This window comes from Cololabis saira, chromosome 15 (assembly GCF_033807715.1).
Source record: "Cololabis saira isolate AMF1-May2022 chromosome 15, fColSai1.1, whole genome shotgun sequence".
Classification (NCBI taxonomy): Eukaryota; Metazoa; Chordata; class Actinopteri; order Beloniformes; family Belonidae; genus Cololabis; species Cololabis saira.
This window is the reverse complement of record NC_084601.1, coordinates 42,048,460-42,066,360: the sequence shown is the minus strand read 5'-3', so window position 1 is coordinate 42,066,360 and position 17,901 is coordinate 42,048,460. Positions and strand designations below refer to the sequence as shown.

The following is a 17,901-nucleotide window of genomic DNA, read 5'->3' as shown; positions in this document are numbered from 1 at the left end:
AGACGGGTCATTGTCTCGGTTTCTTTGTTTCGGGCCATGTGGTCAACTGGAAGACAAAGTGGTCTTACAGTTGATGTTAGACCTCAGAGTTGAAGTTACACCTTTACCATGTTCAACACGTGGCTGCGGCTCAACACTTGCAACATTGTTAGACTCACTAAATAAACTTTAAAGGTTTCAAACAAAAACTTACCTGGTCCTGGTCCTGGTCCTCGTCTTTCTCCTTCTCCATTTGCATTCTTCCAAAATGTTCCAATCTTCAATGTAACGGGAGTTTCTCTGGTCTGAACCAGAGCAGTGGATAAAACAGAGGCGACGCTTCCATAGGACTCCGTTGGAAATCATGGCGGCAGCACTTCCGGGTTATGGAGCCTTTATTTAAAAAACTTTATTAGCAAATGTTGCTCTACAAACCATAGACATATAAACTAGGACGCCCCGTGGAGCTGCTGCGATACATAGATATAAATATATAAAGATATAGATATAAAGACCACCATGTATCGTTAAAAGCTGCTGTTTGACCCGCTCAGGTTTGATATTCCGGGGCTCGAACCCCCGACACACCGAGGATCATGGCGTCCACCGCGGCAGGGAAGCAGCGGATCCCCGAGGTGGCGAAGGTACGAAACCCGGAGCTTAGGGAAGCTAAGCTAAGCTAAGCTAAGCTAAGCTAAGCAGGGTTTGGACAGGGCACGGGTTTTAGTCATGAAGTCTTAGCGTTTTAAACTGTTTCTGTGTCAAACTGGGGCTGGTGTCGGGCTCACATTCATATGAATTGGTGGAATAAGTTCTTATTGATGGATTAATTCAGTTTAATTAGTTTAATCCACACTAGGGTTTCCACCTTTCACAAATAGAAATAAGGGACGCCCTGATTTCAGCAGCGCAGGAGCAAAAAAAAAAGCCCCAAAACTTCTAAACTGCATAAAAATGTGTTTATTTTATATGAAAAAACGAAATGCTTTGATTTAAAGTTCAAAGTGCTTTAATAGCGTTGAACTTTCATGACTGTAGAGACAGAAAAACCATATAGTAACTGAAATATCCTCCTATGTATGTATGTATGTATGTATGTATGTATGTATGTATGTATGTATGTATGTATGTATGTATGTATGTATGTATGTATGTATGTATGTATGTATGTATGTATGTCCACATCAGCCCAGATGTAGAATATACAGGTGAAGAATATGGTGTAAAAGTTAATTTATTTCAATAATTCAACTAGAATATGGTGTAAAAGTTAATTTATTTCAATAATTCAACTAGAATATGGTGTAAAAGTTAATTTATGTCAAACCTTTATTTGTTATAATTTTGATGATGGAATTGTTTATTGATTTCATAAAATATTCTCTAATTTATTTTTTATTTGGGGTTTTCATAAACTGAGCCATAATCACCAAAATTATAACAAATAAAGGCTTGAAATATCTCACTTTGAATGTAGTGGGAAATAATATATTTGTTTCTCCTTTTAGTTAAATTTACTATGAACAACGTTTTGCAATATATTCAAATGTTCCAACCTTCATCTGTATATTATGACATCAATAAATAAGAGCATAATAAATGTCCGTATTGGTTCAATACGGAACGCAACTTTTAATTCCCAACCCCGACCTGGAGGTGAAGCCCGAGTCCTCCCGCTGTCTGGCACACACACGTATATAATAATAATAATAATAATAATACTAATAATAATATATAAAGATCTGGCACAGACGCAGCAGGTCCTGTTGTCCCGCCACAAAGATTTTGCTGGCCTTAATGTTTCCTGTGTTTTATTTAGTTGATTATTGTTAAATTTAGTGTTGATGTGTGTGTGACAGACGGGGCGTTAATGAAAATACGGGACGAATCGCGTCCCGTATTAGTTCAATACGGGACGCAACACTTTTTTCTCTCAAATAAAGGACAATTCCGTATTTTACGGGGCGGGTGGTGACCCTAATCCAGACTTCTGGCAGAGTTTAGTTTAGTTTGGTTAGTTTTTGTTTCAGCAGAACTTTGATCACATCCGGGTTCTTCTGCCTGAAATCTGGAGAAAACATGTTTCAAAGTTGGTGGGGGGGGCACTAATGTGCAGTCAACAGCATAGAAAACATATCAGTCGTCGGTAAACTTGGAGTCAAGACCCCCTAAACCCAGACCAGGACCAGAGAGTTTACTTACTTACTTAAATCTTATTTGAGAGGGACCATGTGCAATTAAAAACATAAATGTAAACATGTGATGCATTGCACCAGAGTTAGCCTTAGGATAATTTGCATCTGCAGTCCCTTGGCACAAATAAATACAGCACAGATAAAAAACCTAAACTTTATTCAAGGATATTATCAAACATCACCCATCAAACATTATTCAAGGACATATAACACATACTGAGGTTGGAGCTGCAGAGATAGCAATAACAATAGCAATAACTGCAGAGATATTTCAGGGTGTTTGTGGTGTTTCAGGTGAAGAACAAAGCTCCTGCAGAGATATTTCAGGGTGTTTGTGGTGTTTCAGGTGAAGAACAAAGCTCCTGCAGAGATATTTCGGGGTGTTTGTGGTGTTTCAGGTGAAGAACAAAGCTCCTGCAGAGATATTTCAGGGTGTTTGTGGTGTTTCAGGTGAAGAACGAAGCTCCTGCCGAGGTGCAGATCACCGCCGAGCAGCTGCTGAGAGAAGCCGAGGAGAGGGAGCTGGAACTTCTGCCGCCCAAGCAGGAGATTACCGTCAAGGAGGAGCTCAACGACTCCAAGCTGAGGAGGAGGAAGGTAAACCTGCTTCCAGGCTCCGTTATCTTGAAACAAACACCACAGTTTAGTGTCTTGACTTCACGCTGAGCTGCTTTCTTGAAGGCCTTTGAGGACCAACATCAGGAAGAATCCAACCGTCATCAGTTAGGGCTCAGTTCTACGTGCAGTTCAGAACGCGTACGCATCGTTGTCGTCACGCGTATCCTGCGTTCATTTGGCGCGTGGACGTGCACGTTCTCAAAAAGACAGTGAACGCGTACGCGACCTGCAGTTCTGGCTGTGGCCGCGAGTGGCGCTGTTCCCGGTCTGATACCAGCTGGACACAAGTGACGACGGAGGTCGCTGGCACCGTTTCCTTTGCCCAGATTCTGCTGCTCTCTGCTGGAGAAAGGTCCCCATGCAGGTTAACTTGCCCAAACTTTCTATCTGAAAACATATTCTCATCTTGATGTTTCCTGCTAATTCATACACAATCTTCACTTTAATCCTTAACTTAGTTTTACACCAGAATGTTTTTTTTTTATTGAAACATAGATACAAACAAACAAGGCACATATCAGAATTACAAACTTTTGCCTTGAGTTGAGCAACATCAGTATTACAAAATATACACTGAGAATCTAATTATTGTACAACATAAAATAAAAATTAAATTAAAAAAAATAAAATAAAAAATAACTCAAGGGCCATCTCATATTAAATCATATCTTTCAAGTAAAGAAAACAGTTTAAGGGCTTTGTTGTCTTTAACAAGACTCAAGGACTTACTCAAGAGCTGAAATTATTATTGTGTGTGTGTGTGTGTGTGTGTGTGTGTGTGTGTGTGTGTGTGTGTGTGTGTGTGTGTGTGTGTGTGTGTGTGTGTGTGTGTGTGTGTGTGTGTGTGTGTGTGTGTGTGTGTGTGTGTGTGTGTGTGTGTGTGTGTGTGTGCTATGGCTTTTATAACTCTATTATAATTAGGGCTGCAACAACAAATCGATAAAATCAATAAAATCGATTATTAAAAGCTTTGGCAATGAATTCCATTATCGATTTGTTGTGTCGCGCGATTATTACGTAACTCACTAAGTCGCAGAGCTGAAGTTGAGTTGAGCGCGGGGCGGAAGTAGAGGAGCTTGTGCTTTGCAGCTCAAAGCAGGTATTTACCCGGACTACATTTAATGCGGCACAGTGCGCTGAAGGAAGAAGAAAGAGGGCGATGATTTGTTTGGTTTTAGTAACATGCCATGCTCAGTCTACAATGGCCCAGATTAGGGCTGCACGATTAATCGTTAAAAAATCGCGATCTCGATTCATGCTTGAACGCGATCTCATTTCCAAATGACGACGATTTAAAAATAAAAAAAAAATTTTTTTTTCGAGTGCTTGTCTATATTCTGTGTCCCCTTCATTAGCTTGGGCTGGGGTGTGACCTGGAGGCGAGAGGGCGCAGGTGCGTCTGTTCTAATATAACCAGTACCAGGATGCGACCCTGAATGTACCAACCATTATTGCACACGGGGGGGTACATTCGCCTTACTTTAATGAGGATCTAAATGTGTGTGTGTGTGTGTGTGTGTGTGTGTGTGTGTGTGTGTGTGTGTTTCTTCTTCCTCTTTCCTCTGTCTTTTCTGCAAAATACTGCTATTGACCTTTTCTATTGTACAGATATATATTCCTTAATGATAATAAAGAAATGATTATTCTGACTAGGGCTGGGCGATATGGCCTTTTATTAATATCTCGATATTTTTAGGCCAGGTCACGATACACGATATATATCTCGATATTTTGCCTTAGCCTTGAATTAACACTTTGATACTACAATCACACTACAATGATAATTCTATATGTCTACATTAAAACATTCTCGTTCATACTGCATTAATATATGCTCATTTTAAACTTTCATGCAACAAGGGGGAATAAGTCAAATTTACCAAAACTGTATTTATTAAACAGTTACTAAGCAGTGAGTGGCAAAAACATAAAAAGTGTCATTTCAAAATAGAAAGTGCACGTTGCATCTCTCTGATTCCCGGTCAAAGAACATCTGCTAAGAACATGTTCTGGTCCCGGTTTTACCAGGATGACCAGGTTTCACCTGGTTTTACCAGGTTTTACCAGGATGAGCTGCTCTGAGCAGGAGGGCCTTTAGAGCAGTGATTCTTAACCATAGGGCCGCGGCCCACACTTGGGCCGCGAGCGCCATCTAGTGGGCAGCGAAAAGAAATCAGTTTTGTACATGTGGGCCGCGGGGGCCGCGGGACTGCATAGCAACTCCCGACCAAATGAGGAGAAGAAGACCCTCAGCTAGCTCTAGGTGTAATAGTAAGAGAAATGGTGTGTATTTATAGAGAAAATCCTTCATTTTGCACAGAGTAGGTTTAGATCCGCCAGGATCAGGGATCGATTACTTGGGTCTGCGCCCAGAGCGAGCGAGCGCGGCGTGATCATTTATCCTGACTCGTCCGCGCGGCCGGGGAGGTCGGTGCCGCTCGGGCAGTGGGCTCCGTCGTTACTGCTGAAGGATTGTACATGTAGATGTGTCTGCTGGACTGGACTGTTGTTCGGGCTCGCAAAAGCATCGGAAAGTGACTCTGCTGCAGCGGCCAGAGAGCTGCGGGTTCTGCCGTCTCAGATGATCAGGCTCGGATGAAATCCGACACGCGCAGTCCTGACAACTTATTAATGTAAATAAAACTTAGTAAGTTACTTAGTAAGTAATTAGCTTGACTCTTACAGAGATGAAAAGCCTAACAGGTGGAAAGGGAAGTTCAACCCGGAATGGACAGATTCATCCTGTTCAGTCTTCACACTGGGACAAAACCAGTGTCTCATACGTTCAGAGAACGTGGCGTTCAAAGTGCAAAAGTGAAACTCCACTGAAACAAAACACAAAGTTTTTCATCAAACATTTTCACTCAAGTCTGAACTGAAGTCACAGAAAATAAGCTGACCATCTTAAACATGTTTGGGTCCACATTTCAGCTGTGAAGCAGCTTTCTCCACAATGAACATAATTAAAACTAAATATCGTTCCAGGTTCATCAATGAGCACCTTCTCATGTGCATGAGAACCTGACACCATCCAGCCCAGATTTAAAGTCCTGGCAGGAGAAGTTAGAGCTCAGTTCTCTCACTGAATGACAGAAAGTGAGGGCATAAGATTATAAGAGGGGAAGAAAGAAAAACTGCAAAACTTTTAAATTGTTAAGATGTGTTTATATTAATTTATTATAAAAATGTGTTGAGACAATTAACAAAGAAAAGGGGAAATTCAAACTGCTGGTAAAGAAATAAAATAAGATAGCATTTGAAAAATAAAATAAAATCTTATTTATTTATTTTATTTTTAAGAGAAAAAAATGTGTAATTGAAGTTACACATGTTAATGGGCAAATATGTACTTTTTTAATATAACAGTCAGATGCAGATGTTGATACAACTATGAGGCTACTTGAATATATATATATATATATATATATATATATATATATATATATATATATATATATATTTATTATGATGTTCTGGACCTTTGCTGCTATACAGTGTTAATATTTAACGGGCCTCGGGCCACTCTGTACTGAAATAATTGGGCCCCAAGGTCAGAAAGGTTAAGAACCCCTGCTTTAGAGCACCTTTATATTAAATTGTAGGTGCAGGGACTGCAATGTTTCATCCTCTCCTCCTTTACTTTGCATCACTTTCACTTATTGTTAGAAATATTACCTCATATAGTCTTGTTTGACTTTGTTTCAATGATAGTGATTGATTTCATGTGGCCACATTTAAGTTTAAGTTTTATGTCTCAGAGAAGGAGAGACGAGACGAGAGAGCGAGAAAAGTCTGTCATTTAACGCCCGCGGCTAAATGCAAAATGCCTGAAAATTTATACTCGAATATGCACGATAGAGTCATTTTGTACATCGCACAGAGTAGAAGCCGAGATACATCGGCTATACTCGATATATCGCCCAGCCCTAATTCTGACAGTCCTAAGGCTAATTTAGGGTGGGGGGGGGGAAAGATAAAATATAATAATAAAATAATAATAACAATAAAAAAGTAATAATAGTGATAATAATATGTCTTCTCTTTTGAATTCCTTGCGCTCTCTCCGCTCTCCTCCTACCTCTATTCCCTTCATTATATGTATCCCCTTTTACTCCAGTTGTTTTTTACTTACGAGATTGGCTTTAAGTGCATTTATATGTAGAATAGTACATTCACAACCTTCATTTTAGCTTCATTAGTACCTTTTTATTTTTTCAACCACTTCCTGCTCTGTGGGATCATCCATAGCTCTTTGTTCTAACCCTTGGGTTTCGTGAAACCCGTCGAACTTCGTTTTCTGGCATTTGTTTTCTTTTCGTTATGTCTTTGAGTGTTCTGTCCCCCATATTTTGAAATATTTTCGGCAACAGCAACTTCATGCATTTTATTTCATACTTTTTTTATGAAGATTTCTCTAATTTCAATACGCGAATACTTCTTCAACAACTCAGCTGTATTATCACTACTACAACTATGCTACTGTTTCCATTACTATATCTTAGCATGCCCTATGTTTGCTAATAATCTTTTGGTGCTTCTCTTCTCTCCAACCACAGTCATTTATATCATCAAACCTCCAATACTAGTATTATACCCAAACGCAGTCCTTCCCGTGTGTGCCTCACTTGCATCCCGCTCCCCTCTACAGAGGCTCCCAACGATATCAATATTGAATATGGGAAAAAATGCCTTAGATATCCAACCTAACATGACGATAGATGGGTTCGCTGAGGGTTTTGAGCTACAACGTCAAGGGTTTACATAACCCAGTGAAAAGGAAGAGAATCCTTAACCAGTAAAAGCAATATAAATGTCAGGTAGCACCCGTTTTTCTCGTCTCATAAATCTGGAAAGAAAAGAGGAGTTAGCAATTCTTATACATAGACTGGTCAACTTTAAACTAGATTCACTTCATAAGGATTCAGAGGGAAGGTATATTTTAATAAATGGCTCCATTGATGGCACAAAAACTTCACTTATGAATGTATACGACCCTGAATTTATTAAGACAATTTTTGATATAACATTGCAATATAGCTCCAGCGTACTTTTGAAAGGGGGTGATTATAATTGTGTGATGTCACAATTTAGGGATAAACAACCCATACCCAAATCCCCTCCCTCTAGAATGAACAAAATCTTAAAACATCTGTCTACAGAGACAGGGATAACAGACGTTTGGAGAAGTAAATATCCTGGCGCTAAAGACTTTACTTTTTTTTCTAATAAACGTCTGTCCTATTCTCGATTAGATTATTTCTTCACCCCTAAAGCTGAAATGCATAGGATAATGGATACAACCATATACCCGATCACTATTTCAGACCACGCACCAATTTCAGTAGATTGGGATATAGGACACAGATTCACAACCAAACAATGGAGGCTAAACGCTTCCCTCCTGAATGACAAGGATTTTGTTACGTTTGTGAATTCTGAGTTAAAAGAATACCTTGAAATAAACACATCACCTGAAACGTCACCTCTTATACTATGGGATTGTGCTAAAGCGTACATGAGGGGCTGTATTATTTCATATGCCAGTGCGAGAAAGAAGAAGACAGAAGCAAAGCGCCAGGAACTAGAGGGAAAAATACGAGGTTTGGAAAGACAGCATAAAAGCACACCCAATTTGGATGTATTAAATACTCTCAGACAAGCAAGAAGAGACCTCAACAACCACCCCTCTGAAAAGATTGAGGGCAACCTGAGGTTCACTAACCAAAAATACTACCAGTCTGGAAACAGAGCCAGTAGATTATTGGCCCTGAGGCTGGGAAAACAACAATCTTCTACTAGACAAAATTCCCGGGAAATTTTGAAGTGCCACGGACTACTGCCGGATGATCGCGGGGCTTATTTGCACCCATGAAGGTCAAGGACTCGATACAGATTCCAATGACACCACCCATGACTCTCTATGTCAAACCATTCAAAAGTTATTACAGAAAATATGTAATAAGCTAATAGAACCGCTAACGGAACCTCTAACGGGATCGCTAACGGGATCGCTAACGGGATCGCTAACGGGATCGCTAACGGGATCGCTAACGGGACCGCTAACCGAGCCGCTAACAACCGCTAACAGAACCGCTAACGGGACCGCTAACGGGATCGCTAACGGGACCGCTAACGGGATCGCTAACGGGACCGCTAACCAAGCCGCTAATGGGATCGCTAACGGGACCGCTAACAACCGCTAACGGAATCGCTAACGGGACCGCTAACAGAACCGCTAACGGGATCGCTAACAACCGCTAATGGGATTGCTAACGGGACCGCTAATGGGATTGCTAACGGGACCGCTAACGGGACCGCTAACGGGGTCGCTAACGGGACCGCTAACTGGACCGCTAACGGGATCGCTAACTGGACCGCTAACGGGATCGCTAACTGGACTGCTAACGGGACCGCTAACGGAATCGCTAACTGAACCGCTAACGGGACCGCTAACGGGGCCGCTAACCGAGCCGCTAACGGGACCGCTAACCGAGCCGCTAACGGGATCGCTAACCGAGCCGCTAACGGGACCGCTAAAGGGATCGCTAACGGGATCGCTAACGGGACCGCTAACGGGGCCGCTAACACCGATAACACTTCCATCCCATAATAAACACCTACCATCCCATAATAACACTTCCATCCCATAATAACACTAACATCCTATAAAAACACCTGACATCCCATAATAACACTAACATCCTATAAAAACACCTGCCATCCCATAATAACACTAACATCCTATAAAAACACCTGCCATCCCATAATAACACTAACATCCTATAAAAACACCTGCCATCCCATAATAACACTAACATCCTATAAAAACACCTGACATCCCATAATAACACTAACATCCTATAAAAACACCTGCCATCCCATAATAACACTAACATCCTATAAAAACACCTGCCATCCCATAATAACACCTATCGTGTGTGTGTGTGTGTGTGTGTGTTCATCTAAGGTCAAAAGGTCAGGGTTCAGATTTCTCCATTTTCCAAGTTAGAGGTCGTTTTCGAATTCGCATACTGTACTACAAGTATACACTGATTTGGGCAAAGTGTAGTAAGTAGTATGCTGTATGTGAACAGAAGGAAATCTGCAGTGTGCGAAAAATACCCGGATGTTGTACTGATCTGGAAAAAAATCCGCAGCATGCTTCAAACCAGCTACCTCGCTTACTTTATCCCAGAATGCAATGCGGCCTCGGCCGGGCAGCGCTTTTTTCTTTTTTTTCTCAAAGCTTTATTGAGAAAACAGCTGCAATCGGACAGTGATGTGATGTGAAGGCAGAAAGGACTAATTGCACCGTGGAGAGGGAGAGGAGGAATATAAATGTAAGTAACTTTAATATATAACCTTTTTAATTCAATTTAGTGTAAGGACAACGATTAAAAATTGTGGGTTTTTAATAGTATGTTAGGTTTTTGTTAGTTATCTTAGCGTGCTTGCTACGTAAATAAAAGTGAACTAAGTGTTATGACAACGTTATATATCGGTAGTTCGTTGTCTTTTCATGAAATAACTACTTTTCGTTGCTGTGTTTTGACAGAGAATTTGTCTGGGAGCTGAAATAAATAGATGCAGAGAGAGGGTTTGGACAAGGAGGAGAAGATGGAGAGGGAAGAATTTTGTTAATAATAAAATGAGATTCAATAGACTGATATGTTCATTTCAATACATTTATTAAAATCCCTTTCCATCCATTATGTCTTTTCATCAATAAATGTGGTTTTACTGCTATTTCAACATTTAAAATAAGATAATCCTTTACTAATCCCACATCGGGGAAATTTGCAAAATATGTCCCGACTGTAATCGAACACGCGTTCGCTGTGCGAAAGTCGCCTACGCACCCGTTGCGCTATAGCTTTGTTTTATCTGCAGATTGTGGTTTTGTCTGAATATAAAGTAAAGCTATCTATTAAAACACGAAGCTTCACTTTATACAAACTAACGTGACAGCTACGACTGTTAGATTTCATCTATTAAACCAACATTTATTTTCCTAAATGATTTATTTCAGCCGGCGACAATTCTCCACAGAGCTGCAGGTTTCTCCCCGGGACGACAGCGTAGTTTGACCCGGCGATCGCGTCTGTTCTCCGGCCGTGAGCTGCTGATGCGGCCGGACCGGCGGCTCTTCTGATCCCCGACACATCGGATCAAATTTCTTAACAGGCGTTATTTGGATAAACTGAGCCCAGGGTGGGGATTTAACGGTTACATTTACTCCTGAAAAGATGTTAAAACGTAATAAAGTGGCATATTAACAGCGCTACAGCTGGAATTACAACAGCTTCTAGTCCAGTGTTTCTCAATCCTGGTCCGCCTGCATGTTTTAAATGCTACTCTGCTTAAGCGCACCGTGATAAAAGTACCTGTGTCATCAACAGAGTTGTGCAGACCTTGGTGACAGCTAATTAGGACCTTTAATTAGAATCAGGTGTGTTGATGCAGGGAAACATCTAAAACATGCAGGACAGTGGTACTCGAGGACCAGGATTGAGAAACACTCTAGTCTGCTTTTAAATCTCATCTTTCGCTGACGTTTTGGTGCGAGATGCATTGTGGGATACACTGTAGCACACTGCTGTGTGAACGGTCTGCTGGAGCAGCGTACTGAATCCTTCATTCAGTAGGCAGTATTCAGTGCATACGTTGCAGTATGTAGCATGTAGTGCGGTAGTGTCTGAATTCGAAAACGGCCATACTATGAAGTCTGTACTGAGTGAGTCATGTGACCAGTTCTGGGTCAGCCTAATCAGTCAACAGCTGAGCTCTGGTTGCTAGGGGCAACAAGAACCTGATACAGAGGGAGCGGGAATGACTCAGCTGGATTTTCGGTTGTGACAAACCTGAAATCACTCCACTTTGCGCTCAAACCGTAGCTCTTAGCAGAAAAACGAAAACATTTTGAGAAACAGAGAACCTACCAGATTATCTAAATGTTATTTTCATACAGATATTCCTTAAAATGTGTTAGTAACGGCAATTCGAAAACAAAAATGAGATTTTTTTTTTAAGAAAATGTTTTTTAACATAAGAGTCAATGAAGAGCGAGACAGGAATATGCGTGTCTGTTGGCTCCCCCGTTAAAATTTTGTGCACACCACGCCTGTCAAAGTCACATTTTATGAATCACAACACCTATGTCTATATTCTGACCAAAAATTATCTGTCTACCTTTTACGGTTTGGCCGTGAGGTCGAGTTACAAATAAAAATTATGATCATTTTTTGAACGTTTCCACACTCTAATGAATTAGAACCGCACTGTAGATTTGACAAAAAAAGTGATTTCCAGTCCTCGCTTGAGGGCTCATATCTTGAAAAGTGTACATCTTAGGAAAAAACAGTTCGGGGTTTGGAGAGAGGGGAGAAGTTTTCCTCCGTTTTGAAGTTTGAATGACGTTTCTACGTGCAAGTATGAGAAAGATATGTGACTCTGAAAAAAGGTGAATTTGGCTTTTTTTTTACCTCCTCCCATCCACAGTGTTACATTCTGCCCCATTCACATACATGGGAAAATCTCCCCATTAGTTTGGAAATTTGGAAATGTTTTTGCACTTCGTGCAAAAACTATTTGTGCCATCGCTCTGAAAATCCACAGGACTGTAGTTAAATTCAGGGCCTACAACTTTCTAAATTGGTTCAGAATTTTTCGAGTAACGGTGTGCGAGTGGTGAGGCCCCAAAGTTCTCGCAATGCGTTCCGGATGGGGCAAAAAGCGCACGTTTGTGCACGTTGCGCAAAAACGTGCACGCCAATCGCTAATAAAAGTCATACCCATCGATTCCCGCTTAAGGCGCACGTTTCTACGTTTTTACTTTTCGCGTTTTCTCAAAGCTGCGGGACTAGTTACGCGCCAAAGTTTTTACGGAAGAATATGAAATAAGCCTGAGCAATATTAAGAGTGCCTCGTGCGCAGCACGAGGCACTCCTCCTCCATTGCGAAGCTCAATGGAGGAGGAGTGCCACGTGGCGCAGCCGTGGCACTAAATATAGTACAAAAACTAAAATCAGTTGAGTTGATATTAACGAAACCAGACGAGATGTCAAACTCTCTCACTCATTTGCAGAATTTTATAAAACTTTGTATAAAAACACAGATACGTTCACAGACAACGACGAACTAAAACGTTTCCTGGAAAACATCAAATTTCCAGAGTTATCAGAAGACTCTGTGAAAGAGTTAGATCGCCCAATTACGGCAGAGGAGCTGCTGCAAGTAATCTCCATACTGAAAAATAATAAAACCCCGAGCCCGGACGGATTCATTAATGAGTTTCATAAGACTTTCAAGGACGTTTTTTCTCCCCTACTACTTAATGCCTATCATCACGCATTACAATGTGGCAGCATGGCCCCTTCTTGGAGAGAAGCAACAATAGTAGTGATACACAAAGAGGGTAAGGACCCGACTAAATGCCAGTCATATAGACCAATGTCACTCTTGAATACAGATATGCATATGTTGACAGCCATCCTAGCTAAACGGGTAAACAACATCATCATTAGTATTATCCACCCTGATCAGACAGGCTTCATTACGGGGAGATGATATGGGGACAACATCCGCAGAAACATAATGACCCACCCGTCGGTGAGGAGACAGGAATTGATGTTGCTATCTCTCAACGCCCAGAAAGCATTCGACCGCGTTTCTTCATTTGGTACAAACTCTGGAGAAATTTAAATTTGGCCCCAATTTCATAAAATGGGTACAAACGTTATATAATGGTCCGCAGGCGGCGGTTAAGGCCAATGGTTTTCTTTCTGATGGATTTACTTTAGAACGGGGCTGCAGACAAGGATGCTCGCTATCGCCACTACTGTTTGCAATCAGCATTTAGCCGCTTGCACAGTTGATCATGGATGACGTCAATATAAAGGGCATTACAATTGCTGAGGAATTTACCAAACCATTTCAGAAGTCCGCTTTGTGGTATATGGGTTTTTATTCAGCCGGCGGTGGGCAGCTCTACACAGACCAAAGTCTGGTTGATATGCCGACCTCGAGTGATGTTGTAACCAGGTTTTTATACAAAAGTTTAACAACAAAAGACAGGAATACACAAATCAGGCGAGAGACAAAAGTAATTTACAGTCGGATGTCATATGTGGCTAAATGTCATTATCAGACATTTGGCATGACTGTCACAGACTTCTAAATTACCCCATAGGGTGTTCTTGTGATTCAAGTCTGTTTGAACCAACTTCCAGGTGTCGGGATCTGCACGGGGGTAGGAAGCTGGAGCTGCCTCAAAGGTGTTGAGTCCAGTTGTCTGTTTGAACCAACTTCCGAGGTGTCGGGATCTGCACGGGGGTAGGAAGCTGGAGCTACCTCAAAGGTCTTGAGTCCAGTTCAAAGCCCTGCAGGGGGCCACGTGTTACAATGCTTCATCACAATCGATGGTGAACAACACAAACTTTCTTTATATGCCGATGATGTGTTACTATATTTGCGAGAACCGGCAACGACCATCCCATATCTAAAATCTCTAATTACGGGTATTTTTCGGGCTATAAAATTAACGTGGACAAAACGATGGCGTTAGACATCAGTAGCAAAATCCCACAGACAGTTAAGACTCAGAGTGAATTTAGATGGCCTGATAATGGCATCAAATATCTTGGGATTTGTATTCCTCTATGCCTGGACAAATTATATGAGACCAACTACAAGAAATTAATACAAACTATTAGTGATGATGACTTACACCGGTGGTCAGCACTCCCTCTTTCTCTCCTGGGTTGAATAGAGGGTATACATTTTTTTTGTGGGGGGGGGGGGGTGTCATTCACTGCCAATCCAGGAAGCAGGAGCACACGGAGACGCACGTCAAGCACTGGAAATCTGCCACAAAAACTACAAACAAAACACAAATCCAACAAAACTGACACGGACCTGACCAAAACACAAGCAGCAATCAACTCGAATCACAATCTGAGCTAAGCTACCGCTAACTAACCCCAAAAACTACTGTGTGTGTGTGTGTGTGTGTGTGTGTGTGTGTGTGTGTGTGTGTGTGTGTGTGTGTGTGTGTGTGTGTGTGTGTGTGTGTGTGTGTGTGTGTGTGTGTGTGTGTGTGTGTGTGTGTGTGTGTGTGTGTGTGTGTGTGTGTGTGTGTGTGTGTGTGTGTCTAAATGTGACCAAATAATAAACCAAACAAAGCTCCACCTCTATCTATCTATCTATCATATAATAGAAAATGGGAGGCTGAGTTAGGCATAGAAGTAACACCGGACTCGTGGTTGGATATTTGTATTGAAGCACACCTGGTAACCAACTCCAATACCTGGAGGGAATTTAAGTGGAAAGTAATATCCAGATTCTTTAGGACACGTCATAGTGGCCAAAATGGGTCAAAAATATTCAAATGTATGTTGGAGGGAATGTGGGGCACACATCGGGAACCACTCTCATATATTCTGGACATGTACCAAATTAAAACCCTTCTGGGTGGAGGTATCTGAAGCATTGAAACGAGTTTTTGATCAGCCTGTCACAGTCGAACCTGTGGTGATGCTGCTGGGAGCTATACCGGAGGGTTTGGGGAGCAGAGCCAAAACATATCTATTGCATATATTACTTACAGCGGCTATAAAATGCATTACTATAAATTGGCTTAAACCAGATCCGCCCACGTATAATTTGTGGGTGGAGAAGGTAAAGGACATCTACCAAATGGAGCAAATTACTTATTCTTTGAGACTGCAATTGGATATATTTTGTTTGAGATGGAGCCCTGCAATTAATGGAGCAGTAGACTCAAACCATTATAATTCGGTAATTCCTGGATTTGCTGTCCTACACTTCCAACCAGACCCACTGGCGGGTTCGGGTTTGCCTTGTCCCTTAATGTAGTTTCTGTCGATGTCCTGTTGTACGTGTGTTTTTGTTTGTATTGTCCGACGCTGCCTTCATGCTGCTACTGTGGGTACTTATGTGTATGGGGATGTGTGTAGGGATTTACTGTGTTTTATTTTTTTATGTATGGAACAGCTGAGTATGTTTTAAAAAAAACAAAAAAAGGAAATAGTTGTGATACGTGGCTATTGTATTTTATATGAAGTTGCATGATAAAAACAGTTTAGTTTAAAAAAAAACAAACATTTGTGTATCTTGTCCTACGCACGTGTGAATTATTCTGTGCATTTGTGAATTGTTCTGTGCATTTGTGGATCGGCGTGTGCATTTGTGAATTTGTCCTATGCATTTGTGAATCGGTCTGTGCATTTGCGAATTATGAGACTGTTCTAGCTCCATACTTGAAACTGAAAAGGCTTTTGATAATGCAGCCAAGATAATGTAAGTCATCTTCTCTGTTACAGAATCATAAAGGAAGACCCAAAAGATACTGCTGTGATGATTGCGAGCAAGTCTTCACTACTTCATCAAACTTGAAGATCCATAAAAAAACTCACAATGGTGATAGACCATACAGCTGTGATCAGTGTGGTGCAGCTTTTACCAAGCGAGGTGATTTGACGAGTCACCGACGTATTCATACTGGAGACAAGCCTTACAGATGCGATCAGTGTGGAGTGGCTTTTGCCCAGCAAGGTGCTCTAACAAGTCACCAACGTATTCACACTGGAGACAAGCCTTACAGGTGTGATCAGTGTGGAGTGGCTTTTGCCCGGCAAGATCATTTGACGAGTCACCAACGTATTCACACTGGAGACAAGCCTTACAGGTGTGATCAGTGTAGAGCGGCTTTTGCCCAGCAAGGTGCCTTAACAAGTCACCAACGTATTCACACTGGAGACAAGCCTTACAGATGCGATCAGTGTGGATCGGCTTTTGCCCGGCTAGGTGATTTGAAGGGTCACCAACGTATTCACACTGGAGACAAGCCCTACAGATGTGATCAGTGTGGAGTGGCTTTTGCTGAGCAAGGTAATTTGACGAGACATCAACGTATTCACACTGGAAACAAGCCTTACAGATGCGATCAGTGTGGAGCGGCTTTTGCCCAGCGAGGTCATTTGACGAGTCACCAACGTATTCACACTGGAGACAAGCCTCACAGATGCGATCAGTGTGGAGTGGCTTTTGCCAAGCAAGGTCATTTGACAAGTCACCAACGTATTCACACTGGAGACAAGCCTTACAGGTGTGATCAGTGTGGAGCGGCTTTTGCCCAACAAGGTGATCTAACGAAACACCGACGGATTCACACTGGAGACAAGCCTTACAGATGCAATCAGTGTGGAAAGGCTTTTGCTGAGCAAGGTAATTTGACAAAACATCAACGTATTCACACTGGAGACAAGCCTTACAGGTGTGATCAGTGTGGAGTGGCTTTTGCCCGTCAAGGTCATTTGACGAGACACCAACGTATTCACACTGGATTCAAGCCTTACAGGTGTGATCAGTGTGGAGCGGCTTTTGCCCGGCAAGGTACTCTAACGAGTCATCAACGTATTCACACTGAATAAAAAGTGTACATTTGTGATATCATTTATTTATTTTTTTTTTAAATATTTTTATCCCATTTTTACCACCCCGTGCTCCTACGTAAGTGACAGTCCTGGGCATTGCCATCCTCTACCAACCCCGGGAGGGCCCTGCACTGAGCTCAGGTCTCCTCCTTAACCTGAGGAGTGAGCAGGCCGCATCTTTTCACCAGACAGGGTGGGGCTTCTCCGGCCGGACGTAGCGCGTGGAAGGATCACGTTATTCCGGCCGGATCCTCCCCCCCATCTGGCGCCATGCAAACTCCACACAGAAAGATCCTTTCGCCAACCCCACTCATGGTGTGGGCACTGAAGTCATGGGAGAACTAACACGCACTTCAGCGCCCACAGCTTCCCCCGGCGGGAATCGAACCCAGGACCTTCTTGTTGTGAGACGGCTGCACTACCAGCTACGTCACCGTGCCCCTAATGATATCATTTATTTTGAGAGTTCAGTTAAAAGGCACCAATTTAGTTATTTTAGTTTGAAAGAAATAATTCTGGTGGTTCGATTGTGGGAAAGATTTTAAATATTTTATTTAAAAAGCAGCAGATTCTTACAGCTGTAAGAGCTGTTCAGTTATAACCAGATTTAGAAAATGAAGTAAAAGAATTCAATTAAAAAGTCTTTATTTTGAACA

General features: G+C 41.8%; 1 protein-coding gene across 1 annotated transcript; it reads left to right on the top strand.

Moving 5' to 3' along the window:
• The first annotated feature begins 575 nt into the window (after positions 1–575).
• Positions 576–17,428, top strand: LOC133460951 (zinc finger protein OZF-like). Its single transcript, XM_061741665.1, has 3 exons — positions 576–623; positions 2,625–2,771; positions 16,133–17,428. The coding sequence occupies exons 1-3, from the start codon at positions 576–578 to the stop codon at positions 17,240–17,242; spliced, it is 1,305 nt and encodes a 434-aa protein (XP_061597649.1). The 3' UTR covers positions 17,243–17,428.
• The last annotated feature ends 473 nt before the right edge of the window (positions 17,429–17,901 follow it).